The sequence below is a fragment of the Nansenia antarctica genome (genome assembly GCF_963989245.1).
Source record: "Nansenia antarctica genome assembly, chromosome: 16".
NCBI classification, from domain to species: Eukaryota; Metazoa; Chordata; class Actinopteri; order Argentiniformes; family Microstomatidae; genus Nansenia; species Nansenia antarctica.
The window spans coordinates 4270506-4291981 of NC_137686.1; the positions used below are offsets into that span (position 1 = coordinate 4270506).

General features: G+C 42.1%; 1 protein-coding gene across 1 annotated transcript in view; it reads left to right on the forward strand.

The window, feature by feature from the left end:
- tmie (transmembrane inner ear) overlaps positions 1–21476 on the forward strand; it is a gene marked incomplete at both ends in the record, with an annotated part of 39523 nt that extends 18047 nt beyond the window's left edge. Inside the window, 3 exon segments of the mRNA XM_080546553.1 lie at positions 11317–11434; positions 11777–11926; positions 21187–21476. Of these exon segments, the coding sequence (XP_080402679.1) occupies positions 11317–11434; positions 11777–11926; positions 21187–21476 (558 nt within the window).

Sequence of the window (21476 nt, forward strand, 5' to 3'; positions counted from 1 at the left end):
CGCAGTGGAGAGCATCCTCACCTACGGCATCTGCAACTGGTTCTCCAGCTGCACAACCGCGGAGAGAAATGCGCTACAGAGAGTCGTGAGAACAGCCCAGAAGATCACCGGCGCCCCCCTCCCCTCTCTGGAAGAGCTGTACAACACACGCTGTCTCAGGAAGGCCTCCAAGATCTCCAGAGACCCAACCCACTCTGGGTACGTACACTTTACCCAGCTGCCCTCGAAAAGGCGGTACAGGACCACGGCCGCAAGGACAAACAGACTGAAGAACAGCCTCTACCCCAGGGCCATCCAGGCCCTGAACACAGCAAAGACCTAGGTTCTGGGCCCTGGACAGTCTGGACGGATTGATGGCAGCTGCTGGACTGAAAAAAAAATCAGGTGTAGTGCTGAGGCACAAATATGTACATTTCTAGCCTGCAAACTGCGACACTTCAAATGAATGTGCAATAACACTATGTGCAATATGACAACCCTAGTCGTCTATCTGTACAGTATAGTATAGTGGATAGTGTACATAGCCTTTATTTATGTAAACCAGCTCCTTCCCTTTTTTGTGTTTTTTTAGTTTTTTTTTCTTTCCTAGCACCGGGGGAGCCACCCCTCCTAAATTTCGTTGTTTGGTACCTGTACTATAGCAATGACAATAAAGACCATTCATTCATTCATTCACATAGGGGGAGGAGTCGGGGCGCCAGCCGAATGCAAGTCTTTGGCAGGCCAAATACTTTTGGCTTCCACGTGAGCTGTAGCAGCGCTCCAATTGGCTGTCTCCTATTTCTCTTTTTTTGCGCCCTGAATATCCGGTTGTTAAGTCTGACGTGTTGTGGGCGTTGCTCGTCACTCTGCTGGTGACGTGTAAGTCGTGGTTGTACCCGGAAGTAAGAAGGTCTACTAGGGAAGCAGAATAGTTTGGGAGAAAAATATATCCTATTTTCGCCAGCTAGTGTTATAGTAAATATCATACACACACAACGGTATATCACTAGTATACACCTAGCTGGTTTAGTTAGCCACCATTGCACGGCCCGACATGTATTTCGAGACGTGTTTCTCCTGCTACTGTTGGTCTTTTGCGAAGCCAGAATACACAAACTCGACCTGAAGGTAAGAGAGTCAGCTAAGATAAAAGCTACTTCAAACATTTAGTAATATCGTCAGCATGGTACGTTTTCTAATGTCGTCTTTTCGCTTGTTTGTTTATGTATTCACCCAGCACGCACACACACACACACACACACACACACACACACACACACACACACACACTCACACTCACACTCACACTCACACACACACACACACTCACACACACACACACTCACACCCACACACACACACTCACACTCACACTCACACACACACACACACACACACACACACACTCACTCACACACACACATACTCACTCACACACACACACACACACACACACACTCACACACACACAATAACATTGTGCAACAACAGCGTGTGAGATGGGAAATGTGTCACTTGTTGTTAGTCAAGTCCCAAGTCAAGCTCAGCTGATCACCTTAGCCGACATTTACATGATTTATTTGTTTACCGGTACATGTTTGGCATTTTAGCAGACGCCTTTATCCAAAGCGACTTACAATAGTGTAAGGTAGTGAATCGTCTGTCCTTCAGTCATGATAGGAAAACCAAATCGATGCTGGGAGAAGGAATGGCAGACTGTATTCTGATTGTATCTTCTATGCTCTTTGTATGTTTCTATGGTCTTTGTATGTTTCTATGCTCTGTATGTGTCTTGGTGTAGGAGAAACGTAGGACCACGTTGGAAACAAGTGTTTCGGTACACGTTGACGTGTAGAAACTGTAGAGAGAAAATTGTAGAAATTGTAGAGAAAACTGGGGCGGTAGAGGTGATGAAGAGGTCTGTACAGGGGGGGTAGAATGAATTGAATGAATGAATGGTCTTTATTGTCATTGCTACAGTACAGGTACCAAACAACGAAATTTAGGAGGGGTGGCTCCCCTGGTGTTAGGAAAGAAAAAAAAAAAAAACTTAAAAAAAAAAAACACAAGAAGGGAAGGAGCTGGTTTCATAAATAAAGGCTATGTACACTATCCACCATACTATACTGTACAGATAGACGACTAGGGTTGTCATATTGCACAATAGTGTTATTGCACATTTATTTAAAGTTTGCAGGCTTGAAATTTACATATTTGTGCCTCAGCACTACACCTGATTTTTTCCAGTCCAGCAGCTAGAGGGGATGAAGAGGTCTGTACAGGGGGGTAGAGGGGATGAAGAGGTCTGTACAGGGGATGAAGAGGTCTGTACAGGGGGTAGAGGGGATGACGGGGTCTGTAGAGGTGGGTAGAGGGGATGACGGGGTCTGTACAGGGGGGTAGAGGGGATGAAGAGGTCTGTACAGGGGGGTAGAGGGGATGAAGAGGTCTGTACAGGGGGGTAGAGGGGATGAAGAGGTCTGTAGAGGAGGGTAGAGGGGATGGAGAGGTCTGTACAGGGGGGTAGAGGGGATGAAGAGGTCTGTACAGGGGGGTAGAGGGGATGAAGAGGTCTGTAGAGGAGGGTAGAGGGGATGGAGAGGTCTGTACAGGGGGGTAGAGGGGATGAAGAGGTCTGTACAGGGGGGTAGAGGGGATGAAGAGGTCTGTACAGGGGGTAGAGGGGATGGAGAGGTCTGTAGAGGTGGGTAGAGGGGATGAAGAGGTCTGTAGAGGTGGGTAGAGGGGATGAAGAAGTCTGTACAGGGGGGTAGAGGGGATGAAGAGGTCTGTAGAGGTGGGTAGAGGGGAGGAAGAGGTCTGTACAGGGGGGTAGAGGGGATGAAGAGGTCTGTACAGGGGGGTAGAGGGGATGGCGAGGTCTGTACAGGGGGGTAGAGCAATATTCTCATGCTAAAATCGACTGTAAATCCAGATTTTAAAGTTGATATTCTTCCCTGTGGAGCATGCCCCCATAACCTGTGCCCCACCCAAAACGTTTAGCACCAGCCGCCACTGGTTGAAAGACTTGAATATTGATGTTATCAAACTTTTACATGTGTTAATACGTTTAGCTAAAAACATTTTAAGAATGTTTGGGCATAATGTTTTAACAGGGTTTTCAGTAAACATTTTAAGAAGGTTATAAGCAAATGTTTTTAGAATGTTTTTTAGAGCACGTTTGTTACGAGGGGGGTCAGCGAGGATGACTCCCCGATGCCTCTGCTGGTTGAAGAGCAGCATCACTCCAGCCCTGGACTAATTACGTGATTATTGTCACCTGTGAGTGTTTGTATGTGTATTTAGGTGTGTCCCATTTCCCTGTTCCCTTGTCAGTTGTTCGTACTTGTTAGCGTCTTGTGAACCCTCGTCTTTCCCTTAAGAATATTGTGCATGATACTTGTCCCTGTCCTTTCGGTCCTGGAGGACTTTACCTTACCTGTCGCTACTTCCAGGTATTATTGACTATATGTGTGTTTTGATTTTTTTGTGTTTAAGTGAAGTTTGCTTTTAGTAAACGGAGCCTTGTTGCTCATATTTTGTTTTCCTTTTGTCCCCTCCACCCGAGAGCCTGCTATCTCTTGCCAGCTAAGTAACCCACTAGCCTACTAGCCTACTGCTCCATCAGTTAACCAGCCAAACAGCAACCCCTCCGCAACATATCCTGTTACTGGCCAAAGTTTTCTGTCTCGACTGGCACCACCATTCCACTCTAACTGTCTCACTCAAGATGATGCCAGAGGAAAGAAGTCTGAAGCATCGGACACCCACGCAGATAAACAACAGAAACAACATTTTCAACCAAATGGAACATACATTGCCAACTACGCTCTGTGAGGAGTGTGTACTACTCCAGAAAGCAAACAGAAAGATTGCTGACCTTAAGGAGGTTATTCGATGGATTTCCGATGAAGAAAAGACTCTCTTTTGTCCAGCTTCATGGACGTGGCTTCTGGGCAGTCCAAACAGACTGCCTCTTTCAGTGCAGCCTTCCAGGACACAGTTCTGTGGGACCCCTCCACTTATCCACAGCTTTCCTCCTGCTCAACACCTAACCATCAGTCGTCCTGGGCCGAGGTGGTGGTTCGTGGTCACAAGGGACACCCGGACTGATGCTCCTGCGATTCTGATACAACCCGATCAGGATCTCGTTCCCAACATGGCGCCTGCTGACACTGCAGCTTCCTCATCACTGGTGACTACCAGTGTTTAGGTGGCTCACCATACCACTGTGAAGCCAAACCAATGACCCTCATCTGAGATGAAGACCTCCTCTTCCAGTCTTAACATCCTGAGTGAGGCCGTGAACAGATGCTCTGGAAGTCTTCCTTGCCCTGAGCCAGAAGGGAAATCCCATTGCGCCCAAGTCAGACGCCGCTTTTCTTTGTTGTATTTGCCTGTGAATTGAATGTTAATTTCTCTACCATAAGCCGTCTCCAAAGGCGTTTCCGTGAATTGGAATTGGAAACCACTTTGGAGACAGCTTATGGAGAAATGAACTTTCATTTCACAGCTCTGGTGGACATTCCTGGAGTCAGCAAGCCAATTCCATGCTCCCTCAAAACTTGCGACATCTGTCACTGCACATTTTAAAGTGGCCTTTTATTGTGACCAGCCTAAGCCACATCTGTGGAATAATCGTGCTGTCTAATCTAAACGAAGTCATGTCAAAAAATGTGGGTTAGGGTTAGTTATATTTTGTAAGAAATATGGACATATCAATATTTGTCTACCAGTCTCAATTGATCAATTGGAAGAGTGTTTCCCACTCCTCAATGCAGAATTATTTCAGCTGTGTGATGTTTGAGGGGTGTCTTACATACACAACCCGTTTCAAATCACCCCACAGAATCTCAATAGGATCTGGGCTTTGACTTGGCCATTCCAGAACTCTCCATCTTTCTTTTGAGCCATTCCTTTTGATTTACTGGAATGTTTTGGATCATTGTCATGTTGCATGGTCCACATCCGCTTCAGCTTAAGCTTTTGGACAGATGGTTTCACATTTTCCTCAAGCACTCTCTGATACAATAACAAATTCACAGTGATGATGGTGAGCTGGCCAGGCCCTGCTGCAACAAAGCAGCCCCAAACCATGACATTTCCACACCTATGCTTCACAGTTGGTATGAGGCTCTTGTGCTCAAATGCTGTCTTTGGTTTGCACTAAACATATCTTCTGTCAGTGTGCACAAATAATTCAACTTCCAGAAGTCCTGGGACCTCATTTATAAAAAAAAGTTCTTGAACGTCATCTTTATCTTGCACGTGAGCGAATTTTTCTAAATGGATGTAAGCATTATTTATAAAACGGGCTGCGCTTGTTTAAAATTGCGTACGTACTTCCGTCTATAAATGGCAAATATAATTGAAATTATTGTATTTACGCCCTGTGATAGTGGCTCAATTATAGCGGCTGAATTAAGCCAAGTGCTATAATATAGGGTAGCCGTTTGTCTGGAAGCGAGAGAGGGCAGAGTAGGGTGGCTTCTCGGTAAGTTGCATTTGTGACGTTTGATCATGACAACTAACCAGGCAAATGCTTATACTGTAATAATATAATGGTCTTATTATTATCAAGTGACATTGAAAACATGGCTGCGAACTCCCTTTGCGAACCCCCTGACACCGGGTAAATCCAGTATAACCGCGCATGACCGGGCAAGGTCCGTTGTGGAACGCACTGTATAGGCATGTTGAAGGGGAGATAGACAGCTACGGAGGGATATAAAGGAAGACTGAAATACAATCATAAACATCAGTTCCCTTAAAATCTTGAATTAAACTAATTTTCTCGGGTGATAACATCGTTAATTTGATAACAAGCCACTTTCACTTACAGTAGGCAGTGCAGCTCACATGCCTGTAATAACTCCGCATAACCAGTAGGTAATGTGCGTACGTCAAGTTGAATACTCGACGTAGAGCTACGATCGTTTCCACGGTCAAATTGACTCACGTTGACATTTTATAAATCACTACTTTGACGTGGTTTTCTACGTCCAACACGGGTAAGATCAAATTTGATCCAAAATACTTTCTATAACTAAGGCCCCTGGTGTTTGTCTATGTGTTCTCTGGCAAACTTTTGTATTGCCCTGGGGCCTCATTCATTACGGGTGCTTAGATCAAATGTTGATCTTACCCGTGTCGTACGTAGAAAACCACGTCAACGTAGTGATTTATAAAATGTCAACGTGAGTCAATTTGATCGTGGAAACGATCGTAGCTCGACGTCGAGTATTCAACTTGCTTACGTACATTACCTACTGGTTATGCGGAGTTATTACAGGCATGTGAGCTGCACTGGAAAAACGTTGCCTACTGTAATTCATGCAAGTGGCTCGTAATAAAATTAACGATGTTGTTATCAGCCGAGAAAATGAGTTTAATTCAAGATTGAAAGGGAACTAATGTTTATGATTGTATTTCAGTCTTTCTTTATATCCCTCCGGAGCTGTCTATCTCTCTTCAACATGCCTATGCCTTGCCCGGCCACGCGCTAAATTATACTGGATTTCGAGTTGAGTCGGGATGAGGGGGAATGGCATCCCCCCTGAAATAAAAACGGTCCAAATCATCCCCCGTCTAAAACTGCCATCCCCCCTTTCCATCCCTTATGTCATTTTATCAATGAACGTGGTATTACTGCCCTCTCCCCTTCCAGACGCACGCCTACCCTATAATATAGTATTAACGCCCTGTGATAGCGGCTCAAATAGCGGCTGAATGAAGCCAAGTGCTATAATATAATATAATACAGACAGTATATAATATTGTCAGTATTGTCTGTCTGTATTATATTATATTATAGCACTTGGCTTCATTCAGCCGCTATAATTGAGCCCATAGGTGAAAGTGGGCCGGAACGGTCCGGTGCTGCGTTCCGGCAAGACTTTCTGTGCCTGAACGCCGTTGGGGGAAGAGATGCAGCTGCCTGTCAATCAAAATCCGATTGCTGCAGAGTGCAGAAGCAATCACGATTCACGATCCATAATTTCCAACAAGGAAACACATGGTTGACGTTATGTTTCCTTGCGTCTATTTTAATACCTTTGAAAAGGACATGTTAACCCGCTTTACAGTAGACCCGACGCGACGTGGTTGGGTGGGCAGCACTGGGCACTGAGACAGTCCGACCGGGATTACAGTCGCGCCGTATGGAAGCATATAGTGGACTATATTCAAATGTTAATGCAATTTGAGATTGCATTTGCATGTTCCACTTTTGCATGCATTCTTTCAGACAATATTCAAATTCAAATGCAATTCTAATGATTTTCATTTTCATTTTCATGTACCTGATGTGCACATTCGCTGTCAATATTAAAATGATAATGCAAAGCCATTTGACATTTAATTTTCAAAGTCATGCGCTGCTTTGTAGCTGACATAATTCAAAAGTTCATTCTAATGTGAAAATTACTATGCAATCCCCAAATAGCATATTCATTTGCCACTTTTGCCTGCATTATTTGAGTCAATATTCAAATTGTAATGCAATAATGTGATACGCAATTGCATTTACATGTTCTAGTAAACACATCCGCTTAGTAGCTGACAAAATTCAAATTTTCATTCTAATGTGAAAATGACTATGCAATCCCAAAATAGCATATTCATTTGCCACTTTTGCCTGCGTTATTTGAGTCAATATTCAAATTGTAATGCAATAATGTGATTAGCAATTGCATTTATATGTTCTAGGAAACACATACGCTCTTTAGAATTGCATTTGAATTTGAATATTGTCTGAAAGAATGCATGCAAAAGTGGAACATGCAAATGCAATCTCAAATTGCATTAATATTTGAATTTAGTCCACTATATGCTTCCATAAGCAAGCCGTGTTGCCAGATTGGGCTACTTTTGGTCACACTGGACGGGTGGATTCGACAGCTTTTAGACTGGTTGGGCTGGAAATTGTCAATTCCATCTGGCAACCCTGGTAGCAAAATATGTGCATACGTATCTGGTAGCCTACTGGTACTTTCAAATCGCATTGTATTATTATTATTATTAATAATTACAATTTACAATACAAATACAACAATTGGGGGTCCCTCAAAGAAAATTTGGGCGCACTGCGCGCGCACAACATCAACCTCCAAGGCTTGATTCTGACCCAGGAAAAACCCTGGTATGTACTGTATAACATGATAGCCATCTATGAGCAATGCACTGTATATAAGATGATGACCAAGGGTCTTTCTGCTGCTGACCAAGGGGTTGAGTTCACTTGATGAGGCCCAATTTTGTTTTAGACTCTGTAGGCTACTGTATTTGTTTATTAAGACTTAAGATATATTATCTGAATTTCTCTTGTTTTATCAAATGTTACAATTATTTTCATTTCTTGTGCTGGTTTAAAATTGCAGGAAACTAGCACAAATAATTGTGTGGGAGAGAGGGGCCGCCGCTACCAAAACGTGCACAGTTTTGGGTCGCTCCACCACCAAAAACTCTCACTCCAAACTCTTGGTGAAACTTGGCAGCCCTAAAGTGTTTCTAATTTCGACACCAACACCACGATGTGTGTGTTCAGGGATGCATGAAGCTGGGGGCAGGAGGAGAACAATAGGAAACGATGAAGGTTGGGGTAGTAGCCTACAGTTCCTGTAAGAAACTCAAACCACTTTCACCCCTGATTGAGCCTCTATCACAGGGCGTTAATACAAACCTCATTCACCTGCGTTCAATTCCAAGTATGTTTGGTATTTATAGAAGGAAGCACGTACGCAACTTTAAACCATCTCAGCCCGTTTTATAAATAATGCTCACGTCCGTTTAGAAAAATGTGCTTACGTGAAAGTCAAAGATGACGTTCAAGTATTTCTTTATGAATGAGGCCCCTGGTGTTTTTTTTTGACAGCAATGGTTTCCTCCTTGCACACCTCCCATGAAAATCAAACTTGTGCAGTCTCTTTATGATGGTAGATGTACTTTGATATCAACTGAGGCAAGAGCTACCTGTAGGTCCCGTGATGACATTTTAGCATGGTTGGAGACTTCTTTAATCTTGCAGTCTGCTCTTGGGCTGAACTTGCTAGAAAGGCCTGACCTCGCCTTGTTGGCAGTTGTTTTAATATTTAATGTTCTTCTTCTCTTATTTTCCGGACAGTGGAATGGCTTCTAATTGTTTGGAGATCTTTTTAAATCCCTTCCCAGACTCATATGCATCTACAACCTTCTTTCTGAACGCCTCTCGCTATGGTGATATTACTGACTTCAACAATCAAGAGCAAACCAAACTAAAATGTCTGATCTAATCATTTACACCTGATGTGGTGCACTTGATTCTAATTGTATGCATTTTAAGTAGCAATACATAGAATATATATAAATAAATAAATATATTCATCATAAATAAGGGGTATATGCAATTATTTGAGAATACAGAAAATATCACTGACAGTGGCTTTAAGTTTTGCTAAACATACACTACTCAGAAGGCTGTCACCATGGAGGGAGAACCCTTTACATCTGTAAGGGCATCCGGTAACACTTACTATGAGGTACAAACATAAAATGCATTATAACTCATTATAGGCATGTACTGTATGACGCCTTATAATGTATTCATTGCATAATATGGTATGTCTGTTAATAAGACTTTTTTAACTGACGGGAAATGGCAGATAATAGCTCAGGATCATTATGAAATGATGTACAAAATGACTGTAAACAGTCATACAATACATACAGTGGGGAAAATAAGTGTTTCACCCCCTGCTGATTTTGTGATCTACTTTTTGTGAAATACTTATTTTACTTAGTAAAACACAAATCATTTTGTGATGTGAATGTGATTTTCTGGGATTTATTTTAATATTCTGTCTCTCACTGTTAAAATTAACCTACCATTACACTTATAGACTGTTCATTTCTTTGTAAGGGGGTAAACTCACAAAATCAGCTGCGGGTGTCTCCTGAAGCAAAATGTTAAATATATGTTCAAATGTGTCCCTTTTCTCCCCATCTAGAGAGCAGTTTTCACTTTTGGTTTAGAGGCAGCTTCTTCTTGGTTCTATTCAGAGTTTGTGTCATTATAAATGATGAGTCTTGAACAGTGCAATTCAATTACAAAGGCCAATTATGTTGTTCTCTTCGGGTTTTAGCATTCCGACGCTTTTCAGAAGCCTTTTTTGTTTTCCCTGCCAGTTCTCTGAAGAGAAATGCGAACAAACAATGAGAATTCGATTAGCCATTGTAAACATGATGCTACTTTGGAATATTTAGCTTGTTTTCTCTTGTTCTCTCTGTGTGTTCTCTCTCCTTTTTTCTCGTTGATTGTGTCATCTTACCATGTCTTTGTGTGAGCCTGGCCACCAGTAGTTAGGCCTGCACCCATTGTTTTACTTGTCTGTAACTGCTTAGCCCAAATGATAATCATAAACAGAGTTGGATAAATCACATGCAGATCTGGATTTCTTTTCTTCAGTTTTAGGCACTTTTAGGCGCATGGTAGCTCTCAAAACTGATTTTCACTTTCACTAGATGAAGGGGTCAATCCAGACTAGCATGGAGCTAAATACTTAATAATTTCTGTATGTTTTATAAACATTTGTTCCCTGTTTGTGTTTTTTCCCTATTGAGAGAGTCTTACATTTCCCCCCCTACAAATTTTGCATAATCTCCAGTTGTAATGTCATAGTATCTTTTTGAAAACCGATGCGACACACAAGCTCAATTGGATATATCTATCATTTTGATATGACTTTAAAGAACATCCAGGCGAACACAGGGTTGATGACTTATGACTAATTGCTCCTAAACTACACACTACAAAAGGACGAAGTAGAACCATCAAGGGTGGTAACTCTCAAGGAACTCTCTCTTCCAATGAGATTAATTGCATGAAAATGGTTCTAGGTTCTAGGATCTCTGCCAAGAACCCTTTTTAAACCCTTCTTTCTAAAGCCCTACTCGGACAGGATTAGGGCAACAGGCATTGGTTAGTTCTCGAACACGTGGCAGAAAAAAGCAAAACAGACTCACCCCAAATTACTGACGATTCGATTGATGTAGATTCACACGGGATAAGTATTATTACAGGACCTGTGAGTTTAGCGAATTATGGTAGGTAATTTGTGGTGGACTTTTTACGGACATGGCCGATTCGCACAGGATTAAGAACACAGACGATTATTATTCATAATTATCCGTAATTATTACACATAACCAGAGGTCCCCAGATAATACTAATCCCGCCTGAAAGTACTGTCCTAAAGCGTACATAAAAACCTAAACAAAAACACAAGTGAATTTGCCTTGAATTATAACAGATTTCTAGAATACATGAATCATAATGAATGTTGTTTCTTTCCCCTCTAGCTTCTACCAACAGACCCCCCAAAGAAGCCTGATCCTACCACTTCAGAGACGGTGGTCTTCTGGGGGCTGCGGTTATGGCAGGTCATTGGGATCTTCTCCATGTTTATTCTAGCAATTAGTAAGTCATTGCAAACCTGTCCCAAAATGACATTCATAGTCATGAAAAAATGGTTGATGTGATAAACAAAGCCAGCTATTTGGCTGGTCCAACTAGTTTGTATACTGAGGCGATACAGAGTCATGTATCACAGCACTGTAATATCATTTATGCCGCATTGTCATAAATGACTATTACGAGAGAGGTACTTATGGCCATGATATCATGTGTTGATAATTGCTTTATTGACCAAAACTGTTTGCTATGTTGTAAAATATGCACTTCAAGCACAAAGTTAAGAATATACATGGGAAAATAATTGTCAATTTCTCTCCCTCTCTCTCTCTTTCACCATTTGCCAAGTCATCACACTATGCTGCATCTTCAAATGCCGGATCCCCAGGACCAAGAAGGAGATAGAGGCGCGTAGTGCCCAGAGACAGGCGGCGAAAACCTATGCTAACACACTCGAGACGGTGCCTCCTCTGAACGAGCTCACAGAGATCCCAGGATGTAAGTGCCTCTCTCTCCTCTACTCTGTCTGCCTCCACCACACCACCATGAGCAGCTCTGTCTGCCTCCACCACACCACCATGAGCAGCTCTGTCTGCCTCCACCACACCACCATGAGCAGCGAGGAAGGCTGGTGGAGGGACACGATCTGAGGACGGCCTCATTTCAATTCATGGAATGGAAGGACGAATGGTATCAAATGTGTTTAACATAACATTTCTCCTTCTGGTCCATGCATTACAATAAGCCCGTCCTCTGATTTCTGCCTCCACCAGCCTCCCCCTCGATGAGCACAATGTAGAGTCATTAGGTGCTGACTCCTACCCCTGTTATGTTATATGGAGCTTTACAAAGGAGAGTAAAGGCGATGATGTTGACGAAAAAAGCCTTCTGCTAGACCTATTTGTGGATTGATGGATTTTCTATGAGGGTTTGACTATAGAACTGATGTTGTGTTAGTTTTCTGTTTGATTGATTTGATTTGTATTTATTTGTTCAAGGGGGACACAGTACATTAATGAACACTTAAATGGAATGCGCACATATCATCAGTGTAAATGTACCCAATTATAGCCATAGGCTAATTTCCGTTGGTGGTCCCCCTGCCAGAAGTAACAGGGCTACATTTCCTAATGGAAGAAATCAGGTTATGGGGTAAAATAAACAAATCATATAGATGCAGTCATGATTAAAATAAACACAAAAATACAGTAGCTAAAATAAAATCAGATGGCATCTAGCCTAACATGCATGCATCACAGTAGGTCATATGACAAGCCCTAACCTGATTTAGCCTAATCTAACTGATCCCTAGTCTAGCAGGGTTAGAGGTGTGTGATCCCTAGTCTAGCAGGGTTAGAGGTGTGTGCAGGTTTGGTTTTGCTCCAACCATCGTCTCAGCTGGGTTTCTCACATGCTACTGTGCTAAAAGATTTTCTCTGTCTGATTTTCAGCTGATCATAAGCATTACATTAAAAAATAATGTTACAAGTTTTATTGTTAGGTCACATTACACAAGTGTAAGAGAGTAAAATTCGTAGGCTTCGGTTCTTGACATTGCAGCACAAGACAATAAGGCAATAGGCATAAGTCAAGATAAAGAAGTGACAATAGTACAGGACATAAGTGACAAATAAGACAGGATACAATTAGCAGTATCCAGAGAATTTGCAGACAATTCTGTCTCTGTCTGCAAATGCCCTTAAAGATACGTTTCTCTGATAGAACACACGTTCAACATTCAAATAACTGATTGCTACAGAACTCTACCTACATAATTAATAATAATAATTTTGCCATTTAGCAGACGCTTTTATCCAAAGCGACTTACAATTACGAATTACAGGGACATTCCCCCTGGAGTAACTGAGGGCTAAGTGCCTTACCCAAGGGCACACTAGTAGTGGTGTGGCTTCAGGCGGGATTTGAACTCACAACCTTCCGATCCCAGGTCCAACTCACTATCCACTAGACCACCACTACCCCTTACTACATACTTTCTCTATTTCGGTGTATGGAAATTAAATAAACATTTTTGTTTTGATTCCTTGCATCCTTTCTCCTCGACTCCTTCCAAAAAAGTGTTGTAGGAGAATGTGTGAGAGAAGGAAGCAGGAATCGAATGACTTCACATACAGCCTCAGATCTTTTCCTATCTTGACTTGCCTGTTGCTCTTTCCTCCCTTATCTTTTCTCTTCCAACACTGTCTCATCTCTTTTCTCCTTATCTCACCTTTGCCTCCTCTAAATGGTCTCCTATCTTCCCCTATCTTTTCTTACCTCCTGCCTTCCTCTGCTCCACACCATGTCCTCTCTCTCCTTCATCTATTCCCCCCTTTTCTCTTCCCCACACTATTTCCTCTTCCCTGTCCTTTCTACTCCTGCTCACCTCCCCCCTCTTCTCTTGCCTCCTGCCTGTCCTCTCCTCTCTTCCTTCTGCATCCCTCTATCAGCCACCCTGGATACTGCGGCCCTGCCTACAGTCTCTGAGCAGGTGCAGGCTCAGAGCGCCAGCAGCACCCAGCTCCCTGTGGTCAGAGAGGAGGATGATCACAGCAGGCCCCTCACTCAGCCTGAGACCGGATGATTTTCCTGTCCTTCTCCTTAGACTTTCTGCTCATTTCCCCGCTGTCTCTCTCTGCTTCTATAACTGACATACCGTAGTGAGGAATCCGCCACAGAGGGAATACCAGAGAAACATTTAGATCAGCGTTCACTTCGCTTCCCAGACAGACCGACTTGAATGTGGAGAATGTTGCGAGAATGTTGCCAGAAAGTTGCCAACTGTCCAACGTATTTCATAAATTTCAGCTTTCATATCTTATCATTGTATTTTGTTTACTCATAAGCCTGGTCTGCTACTCGATACATACATACTGTATGTTGATGACATATCAGTTGTACATCAGACAAATCGGTTTATTAGCCTATTTAGGATGTAACAACTAGAAATGAATATTCAAAGCTTCTGTGAGTTATTATGCATGTCTATGACTATGTCTTGTCTGCAAGGTTGGTTTTGAATAAAACAAATACACTCACCAGCCACTTTAGGAACACCTGTACACCTTCTCATTTGTGTAATTATCTAACCTGCCTTGTGTCAACAGTCCAAGCTGGTGGAGGTGGTGTAATGGTATGGGGAAAGTTTTCTTGGCACACTTTGGGTCCGTTAAGACCAATCAATCATCACTTGAACCTATTTGAGTATTGTTGCTGACTATGTGCATCCCTTCATGGCCACAATCTACCCATCTTCTAATGGCTATGTAATGGCTATGTAATGCACCATGTCACAAAGCAAAAACGGTCTCAAACTGGTTTCATGAACATGACAATGAGTTCCGTGTTCTTCAGTGGCCTTCCCAGACACCGGATCTGACTCCAATAGAACACTTTTGGGAAGTGGTAGAACGGGAGATTCACAGCCTGAAAGTACAACTGAAAAGTCTGCAGGAATTGCATAATGAATTGCAATCATGTCATCATGGACCAGAATTAATCAATGTCACAAAGAGTTGAAGCAAAGGGTGGCCCTACCCAGTATTTGTATAGTGTTCCTAATAGTGTTCGGTGAGTGTATATCTCTTTCCTTTCTTAAGCACTAGTAAAAACATTAATGTTTCACATACAGTGCCCTGCATAGGTAATGGGGGAGCAAAGCATTTTTTTCTTTTTCTGGCTTCTAGGCGTGCGTTTGAAATAAATCAATTACTATGAAGTATAGCGTTTGACCTTTTATTGATGGTATTTGTGTACTTATTGGTAACCCATTTAGAAATGACAACACTTGTATTCATCCTGTAGTCTCCCTATTTCAGGGCACCATAATCCGATAGATTCCTTTGACAATCCGCATGCAACAACTCCCTGAAGTCTGCAACCCATTGACCCCCCAGACGCTGGGTATCTTCTCTAGGGATGCTCTGCCAGGCCTGTACTGCAGCCATCTTTTGTTTTCATTCAACTTTTTAAATCCATGTAAGTGTGACTGACTGAATGATGGGTTTGCACCCTGCAGTGAAGCCGCTGTAGTTCGGCTGGTGACGTATCCTGCGGATGGTAGTCTGACATATTTACGCCTGCCTCCAGGAGAGTGGTCCTGGTCTGAGGGACAGTTGTTCGACCTCCTGGAGAGTGTTCCTGGTCTGTGGGACAGTTGTTTTGGGGGTTTTCTTTTGTTGGTGAGCATACTTCGGTCATCCAATGTAGAAGTCATACAGGCTGTTTGCAATTATTGTACTCACCAGGGCTGTTTTTCTTTTTAACAATGTCAATAATGGCTTCCTTGACTTTGGTCTTTGGTCATCACGTTGACAAACACCAATAGCAGACTCCAAAGGCAAATGCAAAGCCTACAATCAATACTGGAAATTGACAGCTCTCTTATGTCCGCACAAATTATGTGATGGAACACACCTGACTAACCAGAAATCAATCAATCAATCAAACGTTATTTACGTTTTAAGTCATGCGTTGAATGCAACTCCAAGTGCTGAATAATTGTAAACAAACCACAATACAATAAAACAAGAGGTAGGAGATAGAAAATAGACAGTAATAAAACCAGGAATAAAATGAAGAACTAAAACAAAAACAAAACAAAACATTTGGAGAAAGCAATAAGGGTAAAAGTGCAAGTTGACAAAGACACTAGGTAAAGGCCAGGCTAGAAGGGTGTTTTAAGCTTACTTTTAAAAAATATCCACACTCTCTGCCACCCTCAAGTCCTCTGGACAGCCGTTCCAAAGTCTAGGGCCATAGTGGCTAAAAGTGGTCTTTGTCCGGAGCCCTGGAACAATCTAGAGACCAGTACCAGAGGACCTGAGGGATCTAGAGACCAGTACCAGAGGACCTGAGGGATCTAGAGACCAGTACCAGAGGACCTGAGGGATCTAGAGACCAGTACCAGAGGACCTGAGGGATCTAGAGACCAGTACCAGAGGACCTGAGGGACCTAGAGACCAGTACCAGAGGACCTGAGGGATCTAGAGACCAGTACCAGAGGACCTGAGGGACCTAGAGACCAGTACCAGAGGACCTGAGGGATCTAGAGACCAGTACCAGAGTACCTGAGGGATCGAGTGACCAGTACCAGAGGACCTGAGGGATCTAGAGACCAGTACCAGAGGACCTGAGGGATCTAGAGACCAGTACCAGAGGACCTGAGGGATCTAGTGACCAGTACCAGAGGACCTGAGGGATCTAGAGACCAGTACCAGAGGACCTGAGGGATCTAGTGACCAGTACCAGAGGACCTGAGGGATCTAGAGACCAGTACCAGAGGACCTGAGGGATCTAGAGACCAGTACCAGAGGACCTGAGGGATCTAGTGACCAGTACCAGAGGACCTGAGGGATCTAGAGAGCAGTACCAGAGGACCTGAGGGATCTAGAGACCAGTACCAGAGGACCTGAGGGATCTAGTGACCAGTACCAGAGGACCTGAGGGATCTAGAGACCAGTACCAGAGGACCTGAGGGATCTAGAGATCAGTACCAGAGGACCTGAGGGATCTAGAGACCAGTACCAGAGGACCTGAGGGATCTAGAGATCAGTACCAGAAGACCTGAGGGATCTAGAGATCAGTACCAGAGGACCTGAGGGATCTAGAGACCAGTACCAGAGGACCTGAGGGATCTAGAGACCAGTACCAGAGGACCTGAGGGATCTAGAGACCAGTACCAGAGGACCTGAGGGATCTAGAGACCAGTACCAGAGGACCTGAGGGATCTAGAGACCAGTACCAGAGGACCTGAGGGATCTAGTGGGTACATGTCTTAAAACCATGCCAGACATGTAATCGGGAGCGAGACGATGTAGTGTCTTGTAGACCGATAAAAGAATCTTAAAATCAATTCTACAACTAACAAGTAGCCAGAGCAGCGATTTTAAAACAGGTGTAATGTGTGCTCTCCTTCTGGTCCTGGTTAAAACACGAGCAGCTGAATTTTGTACAAGTTGGAGTTGATCTATGTAACAAACTATGTATCAAAGGGGTTGTCATTTCTAAATGGTGAATTCTTTTTTTCGACATATCTGAGAAAAAGAAAACATTGAATTAAAGCTGAGACACTCTACTTTAACCTCATAGTAATTGGTTGATTTCAAACACAAACTGTTGGAGTATAGAGTTAAAAATTCCATTACTGATGGAGGGCACTGTATACAATTGTAACATTTCAGATTTGTCATTTTCAATATTTATAACGGGATCCAGTAGTGGATTGGCCATCTGGAGTACTGGGAGAATGTCCGGTGGGCCAGTGGATCTGTGCACTGTACCCTCCTCCCTGACAGGAACAAATGCATTTGTGGAGTGAGACTGGGGGGGGGGGCTTTCTAACCATTATAAAGTAAAGGAATGAACAGATATCAGTTCATTGCACTCAAGCATGAACTCCAACAACTACCTACAATAGCTCTCTGTGGCATTTCTCTCTGGATTCACTCAAAGGAGACACAGTAACTATGCAAATTATGTCCCAAGGCCTCGCTCCACACATTAAGCCGGGCATAAATAATTGAGTTTAAAATATGTAACTGTGTGTGTGTGTGTGATGAATGACCTGGTAGCTTTGTGCAAACACTTGGTGGAGGGGAATGCGTCTCGCAGACCATGTTACACTGCACTCAATTACAGTAATTCAGACATTGTTTACTCATACATCATCTTAATTATATTAATATTAATACATAATACATATTGTTTTACAATATAACAATAATTATAACAATAACAATAGCAATACTACTACTACTACTACTACTACTACTACTACTAATAATAATAATAATAATAATAATAATAATAATAATAATAATAATAATGGTTTTATATATACCCTTTCACAGAACCCAAGGGCACTTAACAAATTTAGAAAAACTGAAAAAAACTGAAAAACAGTCAGACAGACAAAACAGAATATGATTCAATGTGTTGGGTATATCTTAATTGAAATTAGGGCCATATCCAAACAAAAGTTGCAAACTGCAGCTGCATTGTTAATATAAGTATCCTTAATTCACTTTATTTATTGTACTCATAAGTCTTTTACATTTACATACTCATTAGTTGAGTATCCAATTATGACAAGTTCAATTAAGCAATATCACACGAGAGGGAGTGTGTTATACTGTGATTCGGTCGTAGGTAGGAGGCCCAGTTAACAGTTCTACAGCACCATTTATTAGTTAACAGTAAGCGACAACAGATTATGATTTGTTTGTTTATTTAATCATTTATTTGTTATATTTCAACAACAACAAAATTCCACAAATGAACTTCAACTGGACTGTTGCCTAGTAACCTGAACACAAACATCCGCAGGCGAGCTACTTTGTATTAACGGTCATCATCAACGGAACATCTGTGCGGCGGAGTGATACATATAGTTAAAAGTCCCAGTGCTGTTATACTGTATATCAGCACTCATGGAATGCCTCTTGTCCAATCAAATTACTTGGTCGGAACTAACTGTTGTATAATTTCACTTTTCTACTTCCATGGCAGATAAAACATCATGTCTCCCACCAATGGCATATTTGTTATTAATAATATTTTATGAGTCACATCCGACACATTTGTCGACATCTAACAATCGACCCCACATCCTTTTCAGCATTGAAATGAAGGAAGAGCTCCCGTATGATTCACTGAAGACTTAAGTTCAACAAATAAACAGCATGTCACAGCCATAGACGCAATAATGAGATAATAATGATAAGGAGACATTTTCAGTCCAGTGGGTGATATTGATAGGAGACCCTATCAAGCATTAGCAACGAAGCATACCTTTCCTCCCCCTTGTTATACGGATTAATGAAAACCAATTAAAATGTAAAGCAGGTATTGCCTTATAGACGTCCAACTTTGACCCGTCATGCTAATACGGTAATATGGTGTGACGAGACATGGGTGTGGAATTTCTCACAACAGAAATGCTCGAACGTCTGTGGGGATGTAGGACATCTGGCGCAGATACGGTGTGCATGCTTGGTTCGTCTGTTGACATCTATGTCTGTGTCTAAATCATCTCAATATTTTCATCTCCCCTTTACTGCATGTCTAAAAATGGTCTTAAGTGTCCAATCCAGATAGAAGTAAATACAGTGAATGTGTACAGAATATGTACTGAATGTGTATGGATCAGCTGGATCAGACAGAATATGTACTGAATGTGTACAGTATGGACGAGCTGGATCAGTGCTGAGATAGTTGGCACCATTGATATAATTAAGCCAAGATGGCCATGACTCCCACAAATATTAGTAACTTATTTTTGCTTTTTGGCAGGCACTAGAGGACCCCAGTCCACACCCTCACAACAATTTTGACGCCAGAATTACAAAAGGGGGCGCTATAGCAACACGTTGAATTTTTCAACTTTGAGAGGTCCTAACTTTTTAACCGTTTGTCCTAGAGACACCAACACTGGCAGATCCGCCTCCTTCAGACAAACAAAAAAGCTAGTGTTTTTAAATATATATTTTTAATTTTGGGAAAAACACAAAAAAGTGTCCTATCGACATAGCACTGGTTATGTTGATCACATAAGAAGTATAACCGGTCTGTAACAAGCTTGACAATTAAAAGTTCCCTATATAAAGGGCACTATAGCAACACGTTACATTTTTAAACCTCGAGAGGCCATAACTTTTGAACCGTTTGTCATAAAGATACCAAATCAACACTGCCTGGTCCATTGCCCAGGATGAACATTTTGACTTTCATGATTATTATATATTTTTTTAAACCAAATATACCGTAAGTGGGATTGACATTAAACTTGTTACATAAGAAGGATGTACCGGGCCCTAACAAGTTTGAGAAAGAAAAGTCCACACGTCAAATGACCACGCTACATCCAAATTAATCAGCACCATCATTCATGAAATACAGTATGCAAATGAGGCTACCTGGTGAGCTTGAAGACAGTTGTATGACAAATATCTACGAAATTCCAACATGATGAAATTCCAACAACACTTGCCATTAAGTGCCATTAAATTACGTGCCATTAAATATTCTGCATTTCCAGACATTTAAAAAATATATGAACCGCAAGTCTGATTGTTTAGACTATCAGTTTGTTAGTCTATCAGTCTCAAAGTTAGTGTGCCATAACAGAGATGTGTACCAAATTTGAGGTTAACCCTCGCACCCTTAACTGCCGCTTGCGGCTATATTTACTATTTCTCATTGATCTTACTAGATCTTGTCCATGTTCCAGCCTACCTTACATTTCAAAGGTGTTCCAAAAGAAACTCATTACACAGTACTAGCCACATCAAACCAGCCAGATATGGCTAGTTTTATGAGGCTAATGAATGTACAGTAAAGAGTGCAGAACCTATTCTATATTTCACTCTGTTTTTCTTCTGATGCTTAGTTGTACAGGGCCATTTAGATTGTGATGATCATCGTATCAATAAACAGAAATATTCTCTGGAGTGCTTCTGCATTGCCATCTCTGAGACTTGGACCATGACTAAACCAACATCAGCTAATGATAAATCTCTGATCATTGCTTTCTCAGCCACTGCACTTGCACTGAAACCTCATTAAGTCAATAAAGCATTAGATGTTCATTAGAATGGATAGAGACAGATGTGCTTTCATTAGAATGTGACCCAGATCATTTGGGATTTTATTTTCCTTTCCACGTAACAGATTGTTGCAGGCAGGGCTTTGATGCTAACTAATGTTGTTGTGGTATGCATATGCGTGATTGTTGCCTTGTGCTTTTCTTTCATTTCCAGCTGCAAAAGATGAGAAGAAAGAAGAAGTTCCAACTGTTGCAGGAAAAGTGGATGCTGAAAAGGGGGATAAGAAAAAGGACGGCAATAAAAAAGAGGGCAAGGGTGCCAAAGAAGGAAAAGGTGAGGAAAAGGATGAATCACCAAAGAAAAAAGGTGAAAAGGGGGCACCGAAGAAAGGAGAGAAGGAAAGTGAAGGAAAGAAGAGTGGAGAGAAAGGGGAGAAAGGAGATAAAGGAGGAGGTAAAGGAGGAGCAAAGGGAGGAGGCAAGAAACCCCCAGCAAAAAAGTGA